This window comes from Kogia breviceps, chromosome 3, assembly GCF_026419965.1.
Source record: "Kogia breviceps isolate mKogBre1 chromosome 3, mKogBre1 haplotype 1, whole genome shotgun sequence".
NCBI lineage: Eukaryota > Metazoa > Chordata > Mammalia > Artiodactyla > Physeteridae > Kogia > Kogia breviceps.
Genome location: NC_081312.1, coordinates 163,624,011 through 163,642,116, shown reverse-complemented (window position 1 = coordinate 163,642,116; position 18,106 = coordinate 163,624,011). Strand labels below are relative to the sequence as shown.

At 43.7% G+C, this 18,106-nt stretch overlaps 1 protein-coding gene across 9 annotated transcripts in view; it reads left to right on the top strand.

The window, feature by feature from the left end:
- PRKCQ (protein kinase C theta) overlaps positions 1–11,979 on the top strand; it is a 147,325-nt gene extending 135,346 nt beyond the window's left edge. For all 9 annotated transcript variants that reach the window (XM_067030215.1, XM_067030218.1, XM_067030212.1 and 6 more), the window contains 2 exons: positions 8,728–8,856; positions 11,059–11,979. In XM_067030215.1, coding sequence (XP_066886316.1) covers positions 8,728–8,856; positions 11,059–11,214 — 285 coding nt within the window. In that variant the 3' untranslated portion in view covers positions 11,215–11,979. The remainder of the gene's footprint in view (positions 1–8,727; positions 8,857–11,058) is intronic.
- Positions 11,980–18,106: the final 6,127 nt, after the last annotated feature.

The window sequence follows — 18,106 nt, the reverse complement described above, 5'->3', positions numbered from 1 at the left end:
AGCCTGTGCTCCACAACGGGAGAGGCCACAACAGTGAGGCCCGCATACCACAAAAAAAAAAAAAAAAAAAAAAAAAAAAAGGAGAAGTTACAACAGACACCGCAGAAATACAAAGCATCCTCAGAGACTACTACAGGCAAGTCTATGCCAATAAAATGGACAACCTGAAAGAAATGGACACATTCTTAGAAAGGTATAAACTTCCAAGACTGAACCAGGAAGAAACAGAAAATATGAACAGACCAATCACAAGTAATGAAATTGAAACTGTGATTAAAAATCTTCCAGCAGGGCTTCCCTGGTGGCGCAGTGGTTGAGAGTCGGCCTGCCGATACAGGGGATATGGGTTCATGCCCCGGTCCGGGAGGATCCCACATGCCATGGAGTGGCTGGGCCCATGAGCTGTGGCTGCTGGGCCCGCGCATCCAGAGCCTGTGCTCCACAACGTGAGAGGCCACAGCAGTGAGAGGCCCACATACCGCAAAAAAAAAAAAAAAAAAATATATATATATATATATATATATATATATATCTTCCAACAAACAAAAGTCCAGGACCAGATGGCTTATTTAGAGAAGAGCTAACACCCATCCTTCTCAAATTCTTCTAAAAAATTGCAGAGGAAGGAACACTCCCAAACTCATTCTATGAGGCCACCATCACCCGGATACCAAAACCAGACAAAGATACTACAAAAAAAGAAAATTACAGACCAGTATCACTGATGAATATAGATGGAAAAAATCCTCAACAAAATACTAGCAAACAAATCCAATAACACATTAAAAGAATCATACACCATGATCAAGTGGGATTTATCCCAGGGATGCAAGGATTCTTCAATATACACAAATCAATCAATGTGATACACCCTATTAACAAATTGAAGAATAAAAACGATATGATCATCGCAATAGATGCAGAAAAAGCTTTCAACAAAATTCAAAACCCGTGTATGAGAAAAACTCTCCAGAAAGTGGGCATAGAGGGAACCTACCTCAACATAATAAAGGCCATATATGACAAACCCACAGCAAACATCATTCTCAGTGGTGAAAAACTGAAAGCATTTCCTCTAAGATCAGGGACAAGACAAGGATGTCCACTCTTACCACTGTTATTCAGCTGTTAAAATTTTGGAAGTCCTATCCACGGCAATCAGAGAAGAAAAAGAAATAACAGGAATACAAATTGGGAAAGAAGTAAAACTGTTACCGTTTGCAGATGACATGATACTCTACATAGATAATCCTAAAGATGCTACCAGAAAACTACTAGAACTAATCAATGAATTTGGTAAAGTAGCAGGATACAAAATTAATGCACAGAAATCTCTTGCATTCCTATACACTAATGATGAAAAATCTGAAACAGAAATTAAGGAAACACTCCCATTTACCACTGCAACAAAAAGAATAAAATACCTAGGAATAAACCTACCAAGGGAGACAAAAGACCTGTATGCAGAAAACTATAAGACACTGATGAAAGAAATCAAAGATGATAGCAACAGATGGAGAGATACACCATGTTCTTGGATTGGAAGAATCATTATTGTGAAAATGACTATACTACCCAAAGCACTCTACAGATTCAATGCCATCCCTATCAAATTACCAATGGCATTTTTTTACAGAACTCGAACACAAAATCTTAAAATACCCCAAAGAGCCAAAGCAGTCTTGAGGGAAAAACAACGGAGCTGGAGGAATCAGACTCTCTGACTTCAGACTATACTACAAAGTGACAGTAATCAATACAATATAGTACTGGCACAAAAACAGAAACATAGATCAATGGAACAGGATAGAAAGCCCAGAGATAAACCCACACCTATGGTCAACTAATCTATGACAGAGGAGGCAAGGATATACAGTGGAGAAAAGACAGTCTCTTCAATAAGTGGTGCTGGGAAAACTGGACAGCTACATGTAAAAGAATGAAATTAGAACACTCCCTAACACCATACACAAAAATAAACTCAAAATGGATTAGAGACCTAAATGTAAGACCAGACACTGTAAAGCTCTTAGAGGAAAACATAGGAAGAACACTCTTTGACATAAATCACAGCAAGAGATTTTTTGATCTACCTCCTAGAGTAATGGAAATAAGAACAAAAATAAACAAGTGGGACCTAAGGAAACTTAAAAGCTTTTGCACAGCAAAGGAAACCATAAACACGACAAAAAGACAACCCTCAGAATGGGAGAAAATATTTGCAAACGAATCATTGGACAAAGGATTAATCTCCAAAATATATAAACAGCTCATGCAGCTCAATATTAAAGAAACAAACAACCCAATCCCAAAATGGGCAGAAGACCTAAATAGACATTTCTCTAAAGAAGACATACAGATGGCCAAGAAGCACATGAAAAGCTACTCAACATCACTAATTATTAGAGAAATGCAAATCAAAACTATAATGAGGTATCACCTCACACCAGTTAGAATGGGCATCATCAGAAAATCTACATACAACAAATGCTGGAGAGGGTGTGGAGAAAAGGGAACCCTCTTGCACTGTTGGTGGGAATATAGATTGATACAGCCACTAGGGAGAACAGTATGGAGGTTCCTTAAAAAACTAAAAATAGAACTACCATACGACCCCGCAATCCCACTACTGGGCATATATCCTGAGAAAACCATAATTCAAAAAGACACATGCACCCCCATGTTCACTGCAGCACTATTTACCATAGTCAGTTCATGGAAGCAACCTAAATGCCCATCGACAGACGAATGGATAAAGAAGATGTGGTACATATATGCAATGGAATATTACTCAGCCATAAAAAGGAACGAAATTGGGTCATTTGTAAAGACATGGATGGATCTAGAGCCTGTCATACAGAGTGCAGTAAGTCAGAAAGAGAAAAACAAATACCGTATTTTAATGCATATATGTGGAACCTAGAAAATGGTACAGATGAACCGGTTTGCATGCAGAATGAGAGACACAGATGTAGAGAACAAACGTGTGGACACCAAGGGGGGAAAACCGCGGGGGTGGGGGGTGTGATGAATTGGGAGATTGGGATTGACATGTATACACTGATGTGTATAAAATGGATGACTAATAAGAAAACAAGTAAGTAAATAACATAAAAATAAATAAATAAAAAAGAAAAGGCCACGTGAGCACTCAGCAAGAAAACGGCCATGTACAAGCCAGGGAGAGACGTCTCACCAGATACTGACCATGTCAGCACCTTGATCTTGGACTTCCCACCCCCAGAACCCTGAGAAATAAATGTGTGCTCTTTAAGCCTCCCAGTCTCAGCCCAAGCAGACTGAGACACTATAATTATTTCAAAATAAAAAGTTGAAAAACAAAACTAAATCTAAGGCTAAATTCCAGCAAATACGAAAAAATATAAAACAAAAAAAATAAAACAGAGAGAGAGAGTCAGCTGCAGTTTCAGTAGCAGGAAGAAGATTTGCTGTGAGAGTAGAAAGTGAATTTGGTGACTAGAGCAGAGACCAAGATAGTTAAGGATAAAGACGGTGAAGAAAAAGGACTCGCTGGTGAAAGAGGTTTTAAACCCACGTGGAAGAGTCTGGGCTAATCCTTTCTCCTGTGAGTCAATAAAAATTCTCTGTTCTTGTCCATGAAGAAGACAGCTGTCCATTTTCCACGAGCTGGGCTGATAAAAAATCGTGGCCACCCGGCAATGTGCTGGTTGTGAGACTGGCTTCTAGTTGCCCCTGTGCCTCTTGTGCTCTGATTCTAATCTAACAGCCCCTACAGCCCTGAGCTCCCTTTTCTGCAAAAATCAAAGGTGATCTATCATTTCTAGAGAAACCTCCTCTAGGGAATTTTACATAATGTTCTGAAAGCCAGAAGCAACGGGTCCTCTGGAAACGCTAAGCAAAGAGTATTCAGCGGCCTCTGTAACGGTAGAGGTGTCAGTACCAGACTTCAACCTCTTTAGCCCTCAAAGGGCACGGATGCACATAGTGCACTGAACACATGCTCATCACGAGAGGCTGTGCTCCGTCAAGAATTACAGCTGGGGGCTTTCCCTGGTGGCACAGTGGTTGAGAGTCCCTGCCTGCCGATGCAGGGGACACGGGTTTGTGCCCCGGTCCGGGAAGATCCCACGTGCCACGGAGCGGCTGGGCCCGTGAGCCATGGCCGCTGAGCCTGCGCGTCCGAAGCCTGTGCTCCGCAACGGGAGAGGCCGCAACAGTGAGAGGCCCGCTTACCGCAAAAAAAAAAAAAAAAAAAAAAAATTACAGCTGGAAAGGAAACATTCGACAAAATGAAATGACGGCCTACTGAATGGGGAAGATATTTGCAAACTGTATGACCAATGAGAGATTAATATCCAGCATGTATAAACAGCTCATACAACTTAACATCAAAAACAACAAAACAAAACCCCCAATAAAGAACCAACCCGATTAAAAAAATGGGCAGAAGACATTTTCCAAAGAGGAAATGAGGATGGCCAACAAGCACATTCAAAGAATGTGCTAATCAAGGAACTGCAAACCAAACTAATCAAGAAACTGCAAATCAAAACCACAATGAGATAGCGCCTCTCACCTGTCAGAATGGCCATCATCAAAAAGAACACAAATAACAAATGCTGGTGAACATGTGGAGAAAAAGGAGCCCTAGTATACTGCTGGTGGGAATGTAAATGGGTGCAGCCACTGTGGAAAACAGTATGGAGGTTTCTCAAAAAACGAAAAATTGAACTACCATATGAGCCAGCAGTTCCACTCCTGGGTATATATCCAAAAAAAAACCAAAAACACGAATTCAAGAAGATACATGCACCCCAGTGTTCATCGCAGCACTATTAACAATAGCCAAGACATGGAAGCAACCTAAATGTCCATCAATAGATGAATGATAAACAAGATTATATATATTATACACACACACACACACACACACACACACACACACACACACACACAATGGAATACTACTCAGCCATGCAAAAGAATGAAATTTTGCCGTTTGCAACAACATGGATGGACTTGGAGGGCAATGCTAAGTGAAGTAAGTCAGAGAAAGACAAATACTGTATGCATCACTCTTATGTGGAATCTTAAAATTACAAAAAACTATTGAATATAACAAAAAAGAAGCAGAGTCACAGATATAAAGAACAAACTCCTGGTTACCAGTAGGGAGGGGGTGAGGGAGTGGGAGACACAAACTAGGATGTATTGTACAGCACGGGGAATATGGCTAATATTTTGTAATAACTGTAAATGGAAAGTAACCTTTTAAAATGGTATAAAATTTAAAAAAAATTTTTTTTAAGAATTACAGCTGGGACACTGCTGTCCAGTTGACCGTTGTCAAAGACACGCCCCTTTCTTCCTCATTTATTCATCCAGGATGTCCTGTCTATTTGTTTGGACAAAGCAAACAATCATTTTGGAAAACGAATCACTTGGAAAACCAATGATCGCAAACAGAAATACCTCTCCCTTTTGTAGAAAGAGCCATCTGAAGAGGGACTAAAGAGGGAGGGAGATTCCAGTGGCAGGCGCTGAGCCCTGGGGGAGTGGAGGTCCATCCCCAGCAGCCCAGCACTGCTTTCTTGCCCCAATAGCCGAATAAATTTAAACGAACCCCAGCTGCATCCTGGCCATTTATGCCAGAGATGTGCTTTTTCCTGTAAGTGTAAACCACACTTCTGACAGTTTTCATGGACAAAATCAAGTCTTTCTTTCATGAACATTTATTCCTTCGGCGCAGCCTCCCAGTGACAGAGACGATGACCTCCCATAAGGTCAACAAGCATCTTCTGGACCAGGGTGGGGGGTGATTGGCTGCAGGGCAGAGAAGATAATTCACTCGTCTGTGCAAAACGGGAAAGGATTTTGAGTCTCGAAGCTGGAGATCATACTATCTACTCATTATACATTTTATCTTAAAAACAATTTTTTTTAAATTTCACAGGTACATGTATCAGGCTCAGGAGGCTCTTTGTCATGATCCTCTTGGAAAAAACCCCGCATGTTACTGGGGAAAACTAACAGGAAATCTAGCACGTGCACACTTGGCCTAAGGCAGTTACTTCTAACCTGATTCCCTGAAGCATTTAATTATAACAACATGAGGCTGGGTTTTGGCTTGTTCATGGGGCACTCACACCTTCTCTCTAACCTTGCTTCATCAAGGCGTCCTTAAGAAGTGGAAGTCGATCATTTATCAGGATCATTTCAAGGGAAGGGATGGGGGCAAGTCACTTATTCCCTGTTCTCCTGAAAGCATCAATCTGCTTTTCCCTCTCTTGACTCTTGCTGGTGTCTGAGTCTATAGGAAAGTGTGCTTTACTGTGAACTTTTCTCTAGGCTGGTCTATATGCTGAAACCAAGAGACTAACAGAAGACAGAGACTTTAAGACACATAATCTGGAAGAAAAGTGGAAAGACAGCTTACTGGTGTATTCAACAAACATTTATTGAGTGTCTGCTTTGTACATGGCACTGGGCTGGATTCTGTAAGAAACAGAAACATAAATGATATCTGCCATCCAGAGCTTACACTACAGCAGGAAAGACAGTCTTTAAATACACGCATACACACACACACACACACACACACACACACACAGTGTGCTAATTTCCTTTAGTGGAAGGGAGGTGTTCTATGGACCACAGAGGAGAGACCATCCAAAACCAGAAGTAGGAAGGGGTTGCTCATCATTTAGGCTCTACTGCTGGCTAGACCCGTGGTCTTGAGCAAGTTACTTAGCTACTCTGAGCCTCGGTTTCTAAAAGCTTTCTGCTTTTAGAATCTGCCTTTAAAGTCAAGATGGTCTCGATGAGGCCTCTAGCGCAAGACCTGACTCTCAAGGGACATTGCGTGGGGTGAGTGATGTAACCAGCCATGTGAATATGACTTGACGAGGAGAGAGAGCTCACCGTGGGTGGAGGTAATCAAAGAAAGCTTCACAGAGAAGAGGGGGTGTAAGCTGAATCCTGACAGAGGTGAGTCAGGATTTAAAGAGGAACAGGAAGAAATGGGAGTGGATGTGGGGAGAGGGAAACCCTGGCAAGACGGAAATGTCATTGGTGAAGGGCAGAGGTAGGAAAGGCAGATGCGTATTCAATGAGTAGACGTGTCCGGATGGAAGAGAAGGTCACAGTGAAATCAGAGGACGGGTGTCAGCATTGCAGGGAGCCTGGAAGACCGGCCTAGGGGTTCGGGGGATGTTAGGACTCGCGGGACATAAGGACCATCTTGTCTGACCCTTCATTTTACAGGTGAGGGAACTGAGACTCAGAAAACTTGCCCCAGGCCACGTCGGTAGTAAGCCTCTTGAATGACCGGTCTCATGTTATATCCACTATGCAGTGATTTTCTAATGGGGTGCTTTGGAACCCTAAGTTTCCATAGAGGGGCCTCAGTGGCCTCCATATGAAAAAGGGGAGAGGAAGCCGGCGCCATTCCAACAATTTACCACTTGGATATACTAGGTGGTTGTATGAGGTCTCGCTTGGGCTTTAAGAGGAGTCTCCTAATTTAAAAAAAAGAAAGAAAAAAAATCTCCACTTTGCTACAGCATATGGTAGTTAATTAGTTAGTGATTATAGACTAGAGCTTTTGAAGGTTTTGACTACACATAAGACTGACTCTTCTTATAAGAGGTATAAGCAAGAGGTTCATGCAATGTAGATGCAAATGGAGGTCCAGTCCTGCCAGAACTTCATGGAAAATCACCGCACTTGACTTGGATTCTGTTTTCAAGACTCAGAGTCTCCATATGATACCCTGTAATAAGCATTTATTTGATACATAAACATCTAGCCGATGTAAGAGAAGAGGTAACTACTCCAGACCCCCAGGACCCTGGACTATTCTAGGACTCTTCTACTTCCTTAAAGCCCTTGACATGTTTTATTTAAGTTTGAAGAGTTTCCAGGTTTCTTTCCTGTCCTGGCCAATGTTCATTTTGACCTGGTGGGGGAAAGTAATGGGAGACGGGAGAGCACAAAGAGGAAATACATATGTAATGGGTCAGAGATGATTAAAGATGATTTGAATAAAGTATTAGTGTCCAGCAGGTTTGCAGGAGTGGAGAGTGATTCCGGAAACTCAGGTGGCTCACAAAATACAAAGCTGATAGTCAGGGGCTAGTTTATGTCACACCTGAAGTGAGCTTTTCTTTAGAGCAAGACTGTAATCCTAAGAAAGCAGCTTTTAAAGAAATCAAACTTGATCGATGGACAGTAAACCAAACAACAAACACATTGGTCACTTACTTTCTGCTGTTGGGTTATACAGACCAGGAATTAGCACACATCCGTGTATGTGTGTGTGTGTGTGTGTGTGTGTGGTGGTGGTGGTGTTGTTTTAACCCACAAAACAGCCCCGTGAGGAGGATACCTCCCTCACCTTAACTGATGAGGGAACTGACTCTGTAACTTGCCAGGTCTCATGAATAACAACTCAGGGCAAAGCTGATTTCAATCCAGGTCTAGACAACTCAAAACATTGCACTTCTAGAGCAAAGCCCAGACTCTGGAATATTCAGTAGACTTGTTGCCGCTGGTTTGACTTGAGTCCATAGTTTATGGTGGTTGGTAGAAAAAGAAGGTTCGGAAATCAGGTGGCAAAAGCCGGGCCCTTCTCTTAGTGGAGTCAAGTGCGTGCAGTCCTGGTTCCCATGCTAAGAAGTGCACCTGCCTCCCAGGGGCCTGGTTCATCCCTTGAGAAGTAACTGCTCCTCTTCTGCTTCCTTTCAGCTCTTCGTAAGAGAACCTGAAAAGCGCTTGGGGGTGAGGGGAGACATCCGCCAGCACCCCTTGTTTCGGGAGATCAATTGGGAAGAACTGGAAAGGAAGGAGATTGACCCTCCGTTCAGGCCTAAGGTGGTAAGGAGCCTCTGGGGCCCTGTGGTCCTGCCAGCACAGTCCTCACATCACACCCAGGCTGCCAGGGCCTCGACTTCCCACCCACCCTCTGCAGTTCTTGGAAGAAAGTCTTCTTTAATCAGGCTGTTGGGCTGGGGGGCAGGGGATGTTACTCACTGGCAGAATTTAACCTGTGTTATCAAATGTATTCGTGTGAAGAACGGATCGCCATGTGTACATGCCTTAGACTGAACATGTATATGTGGGGATGACCCTCCGATGCCATGTGGAGCTTTGCACAGGGTGTGTCTAGGCTTCAGGGTCAGAGTCCGCATGACCCAAACCTGAGCATAAACCCTGCATCCTTTGACAGGAGTTTTGGATCCATGTTTTCTGTGATATTTATGAAAGTTTCTCTGACATTTGTCATCTGTTCATACAGCTACAGACCCTAATGGTAATTGGTAGGTGTTTTTTCATTTAACAAGTAAACTGATACTTAGAAAAAGACAGGTCTCTAAATTCCCATGTATATGCCCACCAGCAAGCATCACCAACCTCCCCGAGAAAAGGCAGAGCTTCCTGGGTCACCATAAAATGAAGCAAAGATGAGAGGAAAACAGTTCTGGAGGTGGATGGCCCAACATGTGGATGTGCTTTATGCCCCTAAACTGTACACTTCAAATGGTTAGAATGGTCATTTTTATGTTATGTACATTTTACCACAACTTAAAGAGTAAATAATAATTTTTTAAGGAGTCCAGCAAAGTGGTGGATTTGCCAGCTTTACCCTTCCTGGCGATTCTGGGAATAAGGCAGCAACGACCGGGGTAGACATGAACCATCTTCGCGTGGAGGTGGCACAGGCTTGTGGATTTCAAAGCAGAGGGCTCACCGCAGAAAGTATCTTCTGTTATTAGTCGTGCCAGTGGGTAACCAGAATCAGCACTGTGCCCCCAGGGCAGGAAGGGTTACTTATGGTCAATATTCGTCCTAAGCTCTGGAGATGTTCCAAGGGTCCTACCGGCTGGCCTCTATAGCACTCTTATTATTTGTACCAGCACCATTTCTACTACATGGGTTAATAATTTGTTTATGACGTGATGAATTTTTGCCTTTTTCCAGCTCATCAGAACAATGTCATTCATGTCTCAGCTGCCATGGTAGACTACAATGGACTCAGTATTTTCCACATAAAAATCAGATGTTTCAGCTATGCTTTCCCTATGGAACAATTCCCAGTTCCTCCCGTAGGAAGGAATTTCCCTGACCCATGGTCTGAGTGGCTATTTGTAGGCAAAGACCACAGGCCATTGGCGTCAGCAGCTCAGGGGCCCCCTTGAGGGTGGGATGGGCCTGGATCTTAGTCACGCTCACATAAGGGTGACATTTGATTGTGGTTGCTTTTAATCTTAGAAAGCTGAAGTGTACACCATACTGAACAGTATTTATAAATAGGTCTCTTTTTCTGTCATGGGCACCAGTGGACCAGGTGACCAGAAGGGAGCTCACCCCAATCTGTATTGTCTCTGGAAGAGAGTCCAAGATGTTTAATAATAAAATTAACGTGGGATTCTTTTCCCATATAGGCCATTACAGAGTACTGGGTTCTGTGTGCCATACAGTTGGTCCTTATTAGGAATTTTTTAAAAAGTAGATACACGTATATGTATGACTGATTCACTTTGCTGTACACCTGAAACTAACAACATTGTAAATCAATTATACTCCAGTAAAAATTTTAAAAATAAAAATAAAAGAATAAAATTAATGTGGGTAGGGGAACCAATGGTAGTGAAGGATATCGATAACCGGGATATATAATCTGCAAAACTTCTCCGATCCTCTGCTCCCATCCCAACCTACCACTTCCCCCCACACTGTCCCCTGTAGACTAGAAGGACAGAGGTCAAATTGGGGCTTACCACTTTTTCAAAGGTTGCCAGTCCTGCTTCATGTAAAGTTATTTGAATGTACACATCATGGAATTCCTGTATACGAATTTAATTATACTACTGATACGCTGATGAGTCAGGATCTTAGAGATGTTCAATAAAGGCCCTATACAATCATCTGTCAGTATTACTTTCGTTTATTGGCAGACGCCAACGTTTTCACGTGCAGATTACAGCCTAGATGACAAAAGCCATATCTTGAATGAATCATGAATTCAGTGGCTGATTTTCCTCTCTTTTTCTCCCCACCCCTTAAACTCTGGTCAAGAAATCACCGTACGACTGCAGCAATTTCGACAAAGAATTCTTGAATGAGAAGCCCCGGCTGTCATTTGCAGACAGAGCGCTGATCAACAGCATGGACCAGAACATGTTCCGGAACTTTTCCTTCATGAATCCAGGGATGGAGAAGCTGATATCCTGAACTCGCCTCTACGGACACACGAAGGGATTTGCCTTCTCTCTGTGAACTGGTTCAAGTGACACTTCTTGGGTTCCTTTTCAACTTGGAAAAGAAAAGAAAACACTCAACAATAAAGGCTGAGCCCTTTGAGCTCCTCACCGACTTTGCATCTGTAGCAGAAACCAGCTCTGCTTCACTAATGACGATGCCCTTTGGATTCTCCCGTCGTCTCTCACAGCCACTCTTGAAATTAGGTCCTCCCTCACTGTAGTTATTTACTTGAAGATGGTTCTCTGCACTGACTGCGAAAGATTTGAAAACTTAATTCCACTCTAAGTTATGGCTCTTCACCTGGGCACCCACCGCTGATCAGTGACATACGCGTTGACTCAAGGAGCAGAGTCCAGACTTCTCAAGACTGAAACTGCACGTTGCCTGGCGTAGCACTGGCATCCGCTCGGCCACAGACAAGTAACCACTAACCCATTTTATTCCGTTCACACCTGGGCGAGTGTGAAGGGTAGGGGGTAGGGGAAGCCCTGAATAGGTTCTTATGGGAATTCTTCGTAATAAACATGGCTTGTAACTTGAGATTTACAAATTCATTCATTCTGATTTATTCATGAAATTCATGGGCAAGAGGAAAGTGGGGAGAGTTCGTGTCATCCATATGCAATGTTTACTAGACCCCTACTCTGGTTATCTTGTCAACGTAGAAATTAAATTTAGAGTCCAATAAAGATAGAGTCATTTTGCTCCTGCCAATAAAACCTTTCCATCCATCCATTCTCAGCTGATTCAGTAGCAGTGGCAGTTTCTCATTACCATCCTCACATTAGAACAGCAAAAAAAAAAAAAAGTGCATAATTCTTCTAGAGAAAAGATAACCCATCCCTTTATTATACCATTACTGATGATTTGATGACTCCTGAGTCTCTTGAGAGAGACATCCTTCAAGATAAAGACCCATGCATGCTATTTGCAGCAATCTTATTTAATAAGAATTCTAGCTATCCATGTTTAAAATATCTGTGCTGTGTGTATTTTTTGATAAAATGTTGTGACTTAATGACAAAGAGGTGGATATGTAAAAATGGAATAAAAAAAAGAAAGAAAGATGCCTCTTCATAGTTTAATTCCCTACTTGCCCCTCCCCCCTGCCCCATACCTGGTTCTGTTTTGGTTATCATCAAAATGTAGCTAGAATTGAGTTAATGTTTTAAATTGTGAGAATCATTAAAAATCCCCAACAGGAGAGAAACTCAGATAACCTTTAAGTTATTAGTATTATATTCCTCCTTTCCTTCCCCACAAGATTTCTTGTTTTTTTCCACTCATTTATTTTTTCCACTCACTTATTCCAGATTCCCTACCCAGCCTTCAAAGGACCTGCAGGATGAAGTCTTTAGCCTCCTACTCTCAACTTTGCTCAACTGGCTTCAGTCATAGTGGTTTCCCCACCACCCTGACACAGTTCTGCCTCAGGGCCTTTGCACTTCCTGCTCCCAGTACCTGGGATGCTCTTCTCCCCACAAGATTCTTGAAGGAGTGATCTCCAACCCCCTGGGTTGGAGCAGTGTCTCCTGACACTGCTTCCCCCAAGGACGCCCTCTTGCCAGTTCAGGTGGAATGTTCTAGATCCTCATCTACCCCTCTACCCCTCTGCAGCTTTTTATACAAGGAAAGACCCTCTCTTTGATCTCAGCCCTTCGGATGTTCTGACAGAGCCCTTTGCTCTTTCATCCCCTCCACCTTTAATTACCCACCCCCCACCCCACCCCCAGCTGGCCCCGTTCCCTCCTTCCCCAAATCACCTCCGAGTCCCCTCTTCCCTCCTTGCTTGTACTTTTCCTTGGTTTTCTCCTCCCACGCCATGCCTTCAAGAACATGCAGTGCAGACAGTCTCAATCCTCATCCCCAGTTCTAGCCTCTCCGCCAGACTTCACACAGGTTCCACTAACTCATCCTGTTCACTTATGATCTTTATCTCCCTTGTAGTCTCTCATTCTATTAACAGCACCATCATGGACCTGGTCATCCAGGCTCAGAACCACAGAGTCCTTGTTGACTATCCCCTCCCCCTTTCTAACCTCCCTCTCTCTCTCACCAAATTCTTAACAATTCTGCCTCTGCAACTTCTCCAAACTATATACTTATCTCTACTTTCTCTCCTGCTAATCGTGCCTGGATTATTTAATAGCTGATGAACCAGTGTCCCCATCTTAAGTCTCCTTCTTCATTTCAATTCACATATACAACATATAAACTGTAGAGTGGGAATAACTTTTCCTCTACCTCTTAGGTTCAGTACCTGAGGGCCTGTGAATTAAATTAACAAAATACCGATGAGGAAGAGAAGCATGCTTTTATCTACACATGCAACATGCATACATGTGATGAGTCACTCAAAGGAGTAGTTAGAATTTGGGGCTTAAATAGCTAACTTACCAGAGGAAAGAGAGGAAGAAGAAAAGGCTCCAATGCAAAGAGCAAATAGGGGTTTCAGGAGACAAGAAAGTTTGTGATCATGTTTGTCCACATAGGTATGAGTGGTCTTCCTGTCTTGTTTCTTCAGGGCCAAAAACTTCCCCAAAATGGAGATTTATGGAAGTAGGTTTACTCTTAGCCTCACTCCTGGGATCAGACTCACCCCCAAAGAAGGAATCCATGGTGGTCCTTATTTCTCTTAAGTGTCTGCTTTTAGTTAGATTTTAAAAAGCTCCAGGAAGGCCTCTCTCTGCATCTATTGAATCTCAAATATCTCTAGCTTAAAATAACTTTTACTATTTATGAAATATAAAAATATTATCTTCAGAAATCAAGGTTATTATCCCACACCCTCATGTTCAAAACGCTGTACAATCGTCCTTTGCTGAACCCCATCCAGGGCACCCCATCTTGTCCCCAGACAACCTCTCTACCATCACCTTTCATCTCTGCCTTTCACTCACCCGTGCTCCCACTGATTCGGATTTCTTAGCACTGCCCATGAACCCGCATCGTTTCCTGCCTCCAGGCCTTCGGGAAGCTAGTTTTTCCTGCCTCGAATGCTGCATCCCCACAAGTTCATGTCTTCCTGTCTCCCAAGATCCACTTCAATTATCAAGTCTGCCATGAAATAACTCCCGACTTGAGCTGATGTATCTCTCACCTTGTTAAGTTCCCATCCTATTGTATTTCTCTGTACATTTCCCACGGCACTCACCATTTCTTCATCAAGCTCTCCAAGCATCTGCTTTGCCCCTCTTTCTAGACTGTAAACCCCTGAGGGCAGAATCTCTGTCTAGTTTGTCTCTGTCCTTGCCACGTTTCCTTGGTTATATTCGGGCTCAAAATGAGTTGTTGGGGAGGTGAGGAAGTAAACGAATGCACTGTGTGGTGTTTGAACGGTGGCCCCTCCAAAGGCATGTCCACCTGGCACCTGCGAATATGACCTTATTTGGTAAAGGGGTCTCGGCCGATGTCATTAAGTTAAAGATCTAGAGGTGACAGCATCCTAGAGTTTACGGCTGGACCCTAAATCCAACATCGAGCGTCCTTACAAGAGACAACAGGGAGAAGAGAAGGCCAGGTGAAGATGGAGACAGAGATTGGAGTGAGGCAGCCCCAAGCCCAGGAACACCAGGCGCCACAAGAAGCTGGGAGAGGCCAGGACGGGTCCTCCCCTAGAGCCTGCAGAGGGAGTGTGGTCCTGCCAACACCTTGACTTTGAACTTCTGGCCTCCAAAACTGAGGGAAAATACATTTCTGTTGTTTTCAAGCCATCCAGCTTATGGTAATTTATGACAGCAGCCTTGGGAGATTGACACACACCATTCTAGGAAGCCAGCAGTGCGCTAGGAGAAGGCAGTAGCGCCATCCTGCCCATTCGGCCACCGCACGTGAAGGCGGGCCATCCCATCCCTGCCAGGCCTTCGCCTCCCTCCTCCCATGGCAAAACCTCCCACCATCGCCCGGCTTCTTGTCCACGTGAATTCCCCATCGCGGTTCTTACTCTTCTCTCCATTTTTGTCCCGTCACCTCATTCCCCTCGCCTGCTTTTTCCCTCACGGGCCTTCAGTATCCTCTTTGACTGCAGAGCTCACAGTTTTCCCACACGCACAGGAAGAAAAGCCTCTCTCCGGCTCTTTGTGAGTTGGCAGCTGTTTCTTCCTGCCGGTGGAACATCCACACCGCGGTTTATAAACGTGTCAATATGGTTAGAGAAAATACCCAGTGACACTTGTGAAAGCGCAGGAAGGATGACTGTTCAAGGGGAACTGCGGCGGTGGGTACCGCAGTGGGGGGAGACTGCACGGGAAAGCGGGGGTTTCTAGAGAAGGGACGGGGTGCGGGGCGGCGGTGAGCGGCGGGGCACTGGAACAGCAGCGGGAAGGTGGATTCTGGCTGAACCGACCTATCAGGATTCTCGCTGAAGGCAAGCCAGGTGATCAGACCTCACCTGGGGGGATGAGGAGACCCATCGGGTGTCCAGAGTGAGGGTTCTGGTGAAACTGACTTAGCAAGATTCTTGCTAAAATTGGACAATGCAGAGACAAACACAGAAGCCCAGAAGTCACGCTTAGTTGAAAAAGAGTTCAGGAAGGCTGAGTAGAGTTTGGTCAAGGAGAGAATCTTTGACAGTGTTTAGAACAAAGATCCCAGCTGCAGCATTGCGAGGGCTTGGGGATTACAGCTAGTTAAGCTTTCCTCTTGGTGCCAGAACTACTTCCATACAATCCTGAGAGCTCGTGGTCCTCCCTACTGTGAACACACTGGTTGAAAAAAAAATCTCTTCCTAGGATCCCATGTGTAAGCTGAGATGTGCTGGGGCCCTGGGCAGCTGCGGGGAGACTGTGGGTTTGGAAACCAGACAGACCTGAGGTCCAGTCCCAGCTCAGCCATGACAGGCTTTGCAGCATCATTACCTTCCTGGATGAGACGTTCTCACCTATACAGTGCAGCTCGTTGCCCATTATGAGAATAAGAGATACTCCAGCACGGTGCGGGGAATTAGTGGATGCTTCCGAATGAGAGTCACTTGATATTTTCAAGTTGATCATGAGCCTGAGGAAAGATATCTATCTATCTATCCACCCATCCATCATACCTATCTACCTATCTATCATCTATATCTATCTATATCTCTAGCTATTGATATAACTATATCAATATATCGATAGATGATAGATAGATAATGATGGATGGGTAGGTAGGTAGATGGATGGGTAGATAGATAGACAGATAGGTAGTCTAGTGTGTCTTATAAGTCAAATCAGCAACAAGAGGAAGAATTCTTGATTGTCTCTGAGAAGTAGCTCAGAAACAGCCTCTCTGACATTAACTGAGAGTGCTGTGTCCAGCCACCTGGGCCTTTACAGTGTGGACAAAAGAAGGCTGAGCGCCATTAGCGGTGGGGAATTCTTTTTTAAATGCACATCTCCTAGTTCACATATGGTCTTCAAGTTCAGAATGTCTTCTAGGTAGAGTCCATTTATTTTGTTTCTCACCCTGCTACCTGACAAGAGAAGATTTTTGGAAACAGACTATGTCTGGTCCAGAATGATTCCAGCCCTGGCCAGGGTAAGGACAAATACCAATTGAAAACAGGAGGCTAATTCTCCCTGTTGAAAATGAGAGAAGAAACTTCTCCCTCTCCTCTCCCTTTTCTTCCAGAATTTCTTTCTCTGTCTTTCTCAAATGTATGTTAAACTTTACATACCTTTTTTTTTTTTTTTTTGGAGGTCTCACCACTCAGGAATGTTTTCTCGGGGACCTGGCAGCCACCTTTTTGAAGTGCACACATCAAGGGAGATAGAGCTCCTCTCTCCCGGTTCCCTTGGGAGCATAGGAGCCTGACCTCATGGGCACCTGGCTTCGATTTGCAAAACTACCTCCTGTCCTAAATATATGAGAGTTTTGTTTCTCCTTGGAAATAAAGCGAGTGCAGGTGGTGCCCCAATTACCATGAGAAAGTGAGGATGGACTATGACTGGGAAAAGACACTGTAAAGTTGCCTCACTTGAGGACCAGTGATTTGTTTCTCTTGAGAACAGGTCTATCACAGCTTGTGTCTGCTTGGCTATCTAAGGGGGTGAAATTCCTTTCTGTCTTTGCAAATTCCCAGCGGGCTGACGGTGATGTACATCACAGTCTGGTTTAATGCCCCCGCCCTCCCGCAGTAATACAATGGTTTTCTTTCTCTGCTACCTTTGTGGAGAGGTTTTCTGAATTGAGGGAAGATCTGGGTTTTTTTAAATTATGTTTCTCCAACACCAGCTTCTCCTAGCTCTCAACAGAAGGAAGGGATTTGGGAAAATAGAAGAATTATTTTGACCCCTGCCTTGGTCAGCCCAATTTCTCCTAAAGATAGCCTGGCATAAAACAACTCTAATACTCTATTTAAAGGCACACTTTTGTGCTTCCTTCTAAAACACTGTAATGAGAGCTCAGAAAACCATTCAGTCTATTATTCATTCGACTTTTTTTTTTCTTTTTTTGCTCCTCAATCAGAAGATCATTCAACAGTGTTTACTGTGCACCTACTATGTGCCTAGAAGTGCCTGGCTTGTCTTTTGGGATTCTCCCAAAGAACTCTGTGAATTTTCCTCTCTGCTCCCTATTTCACCTAAGATGTGTGCTACTCAAAACACCAGCCAAAATTTGGTAACTGCACTTATAAGACGTGACTGATTTCTTTTAATCCATGAATTTCTCTCCCACAGACTAAAACCTTTTCTCTTAAATGGGGACAGCATTCCTTGAGCATCTCCCTGAATCTGTCTTTAGGGCTAGTCTTGCTGTTTCCTTCCAGAGGGCACCCTTTGCTCTGAGTTCTAACTAAGGCACTTCAAGGCAAGGTGGTGAGTAAGTTTGTACTCAGAATCAGCTGTCCTTTTCCTGGAGACAAGATCCCACACTCCTGCAAAGACAG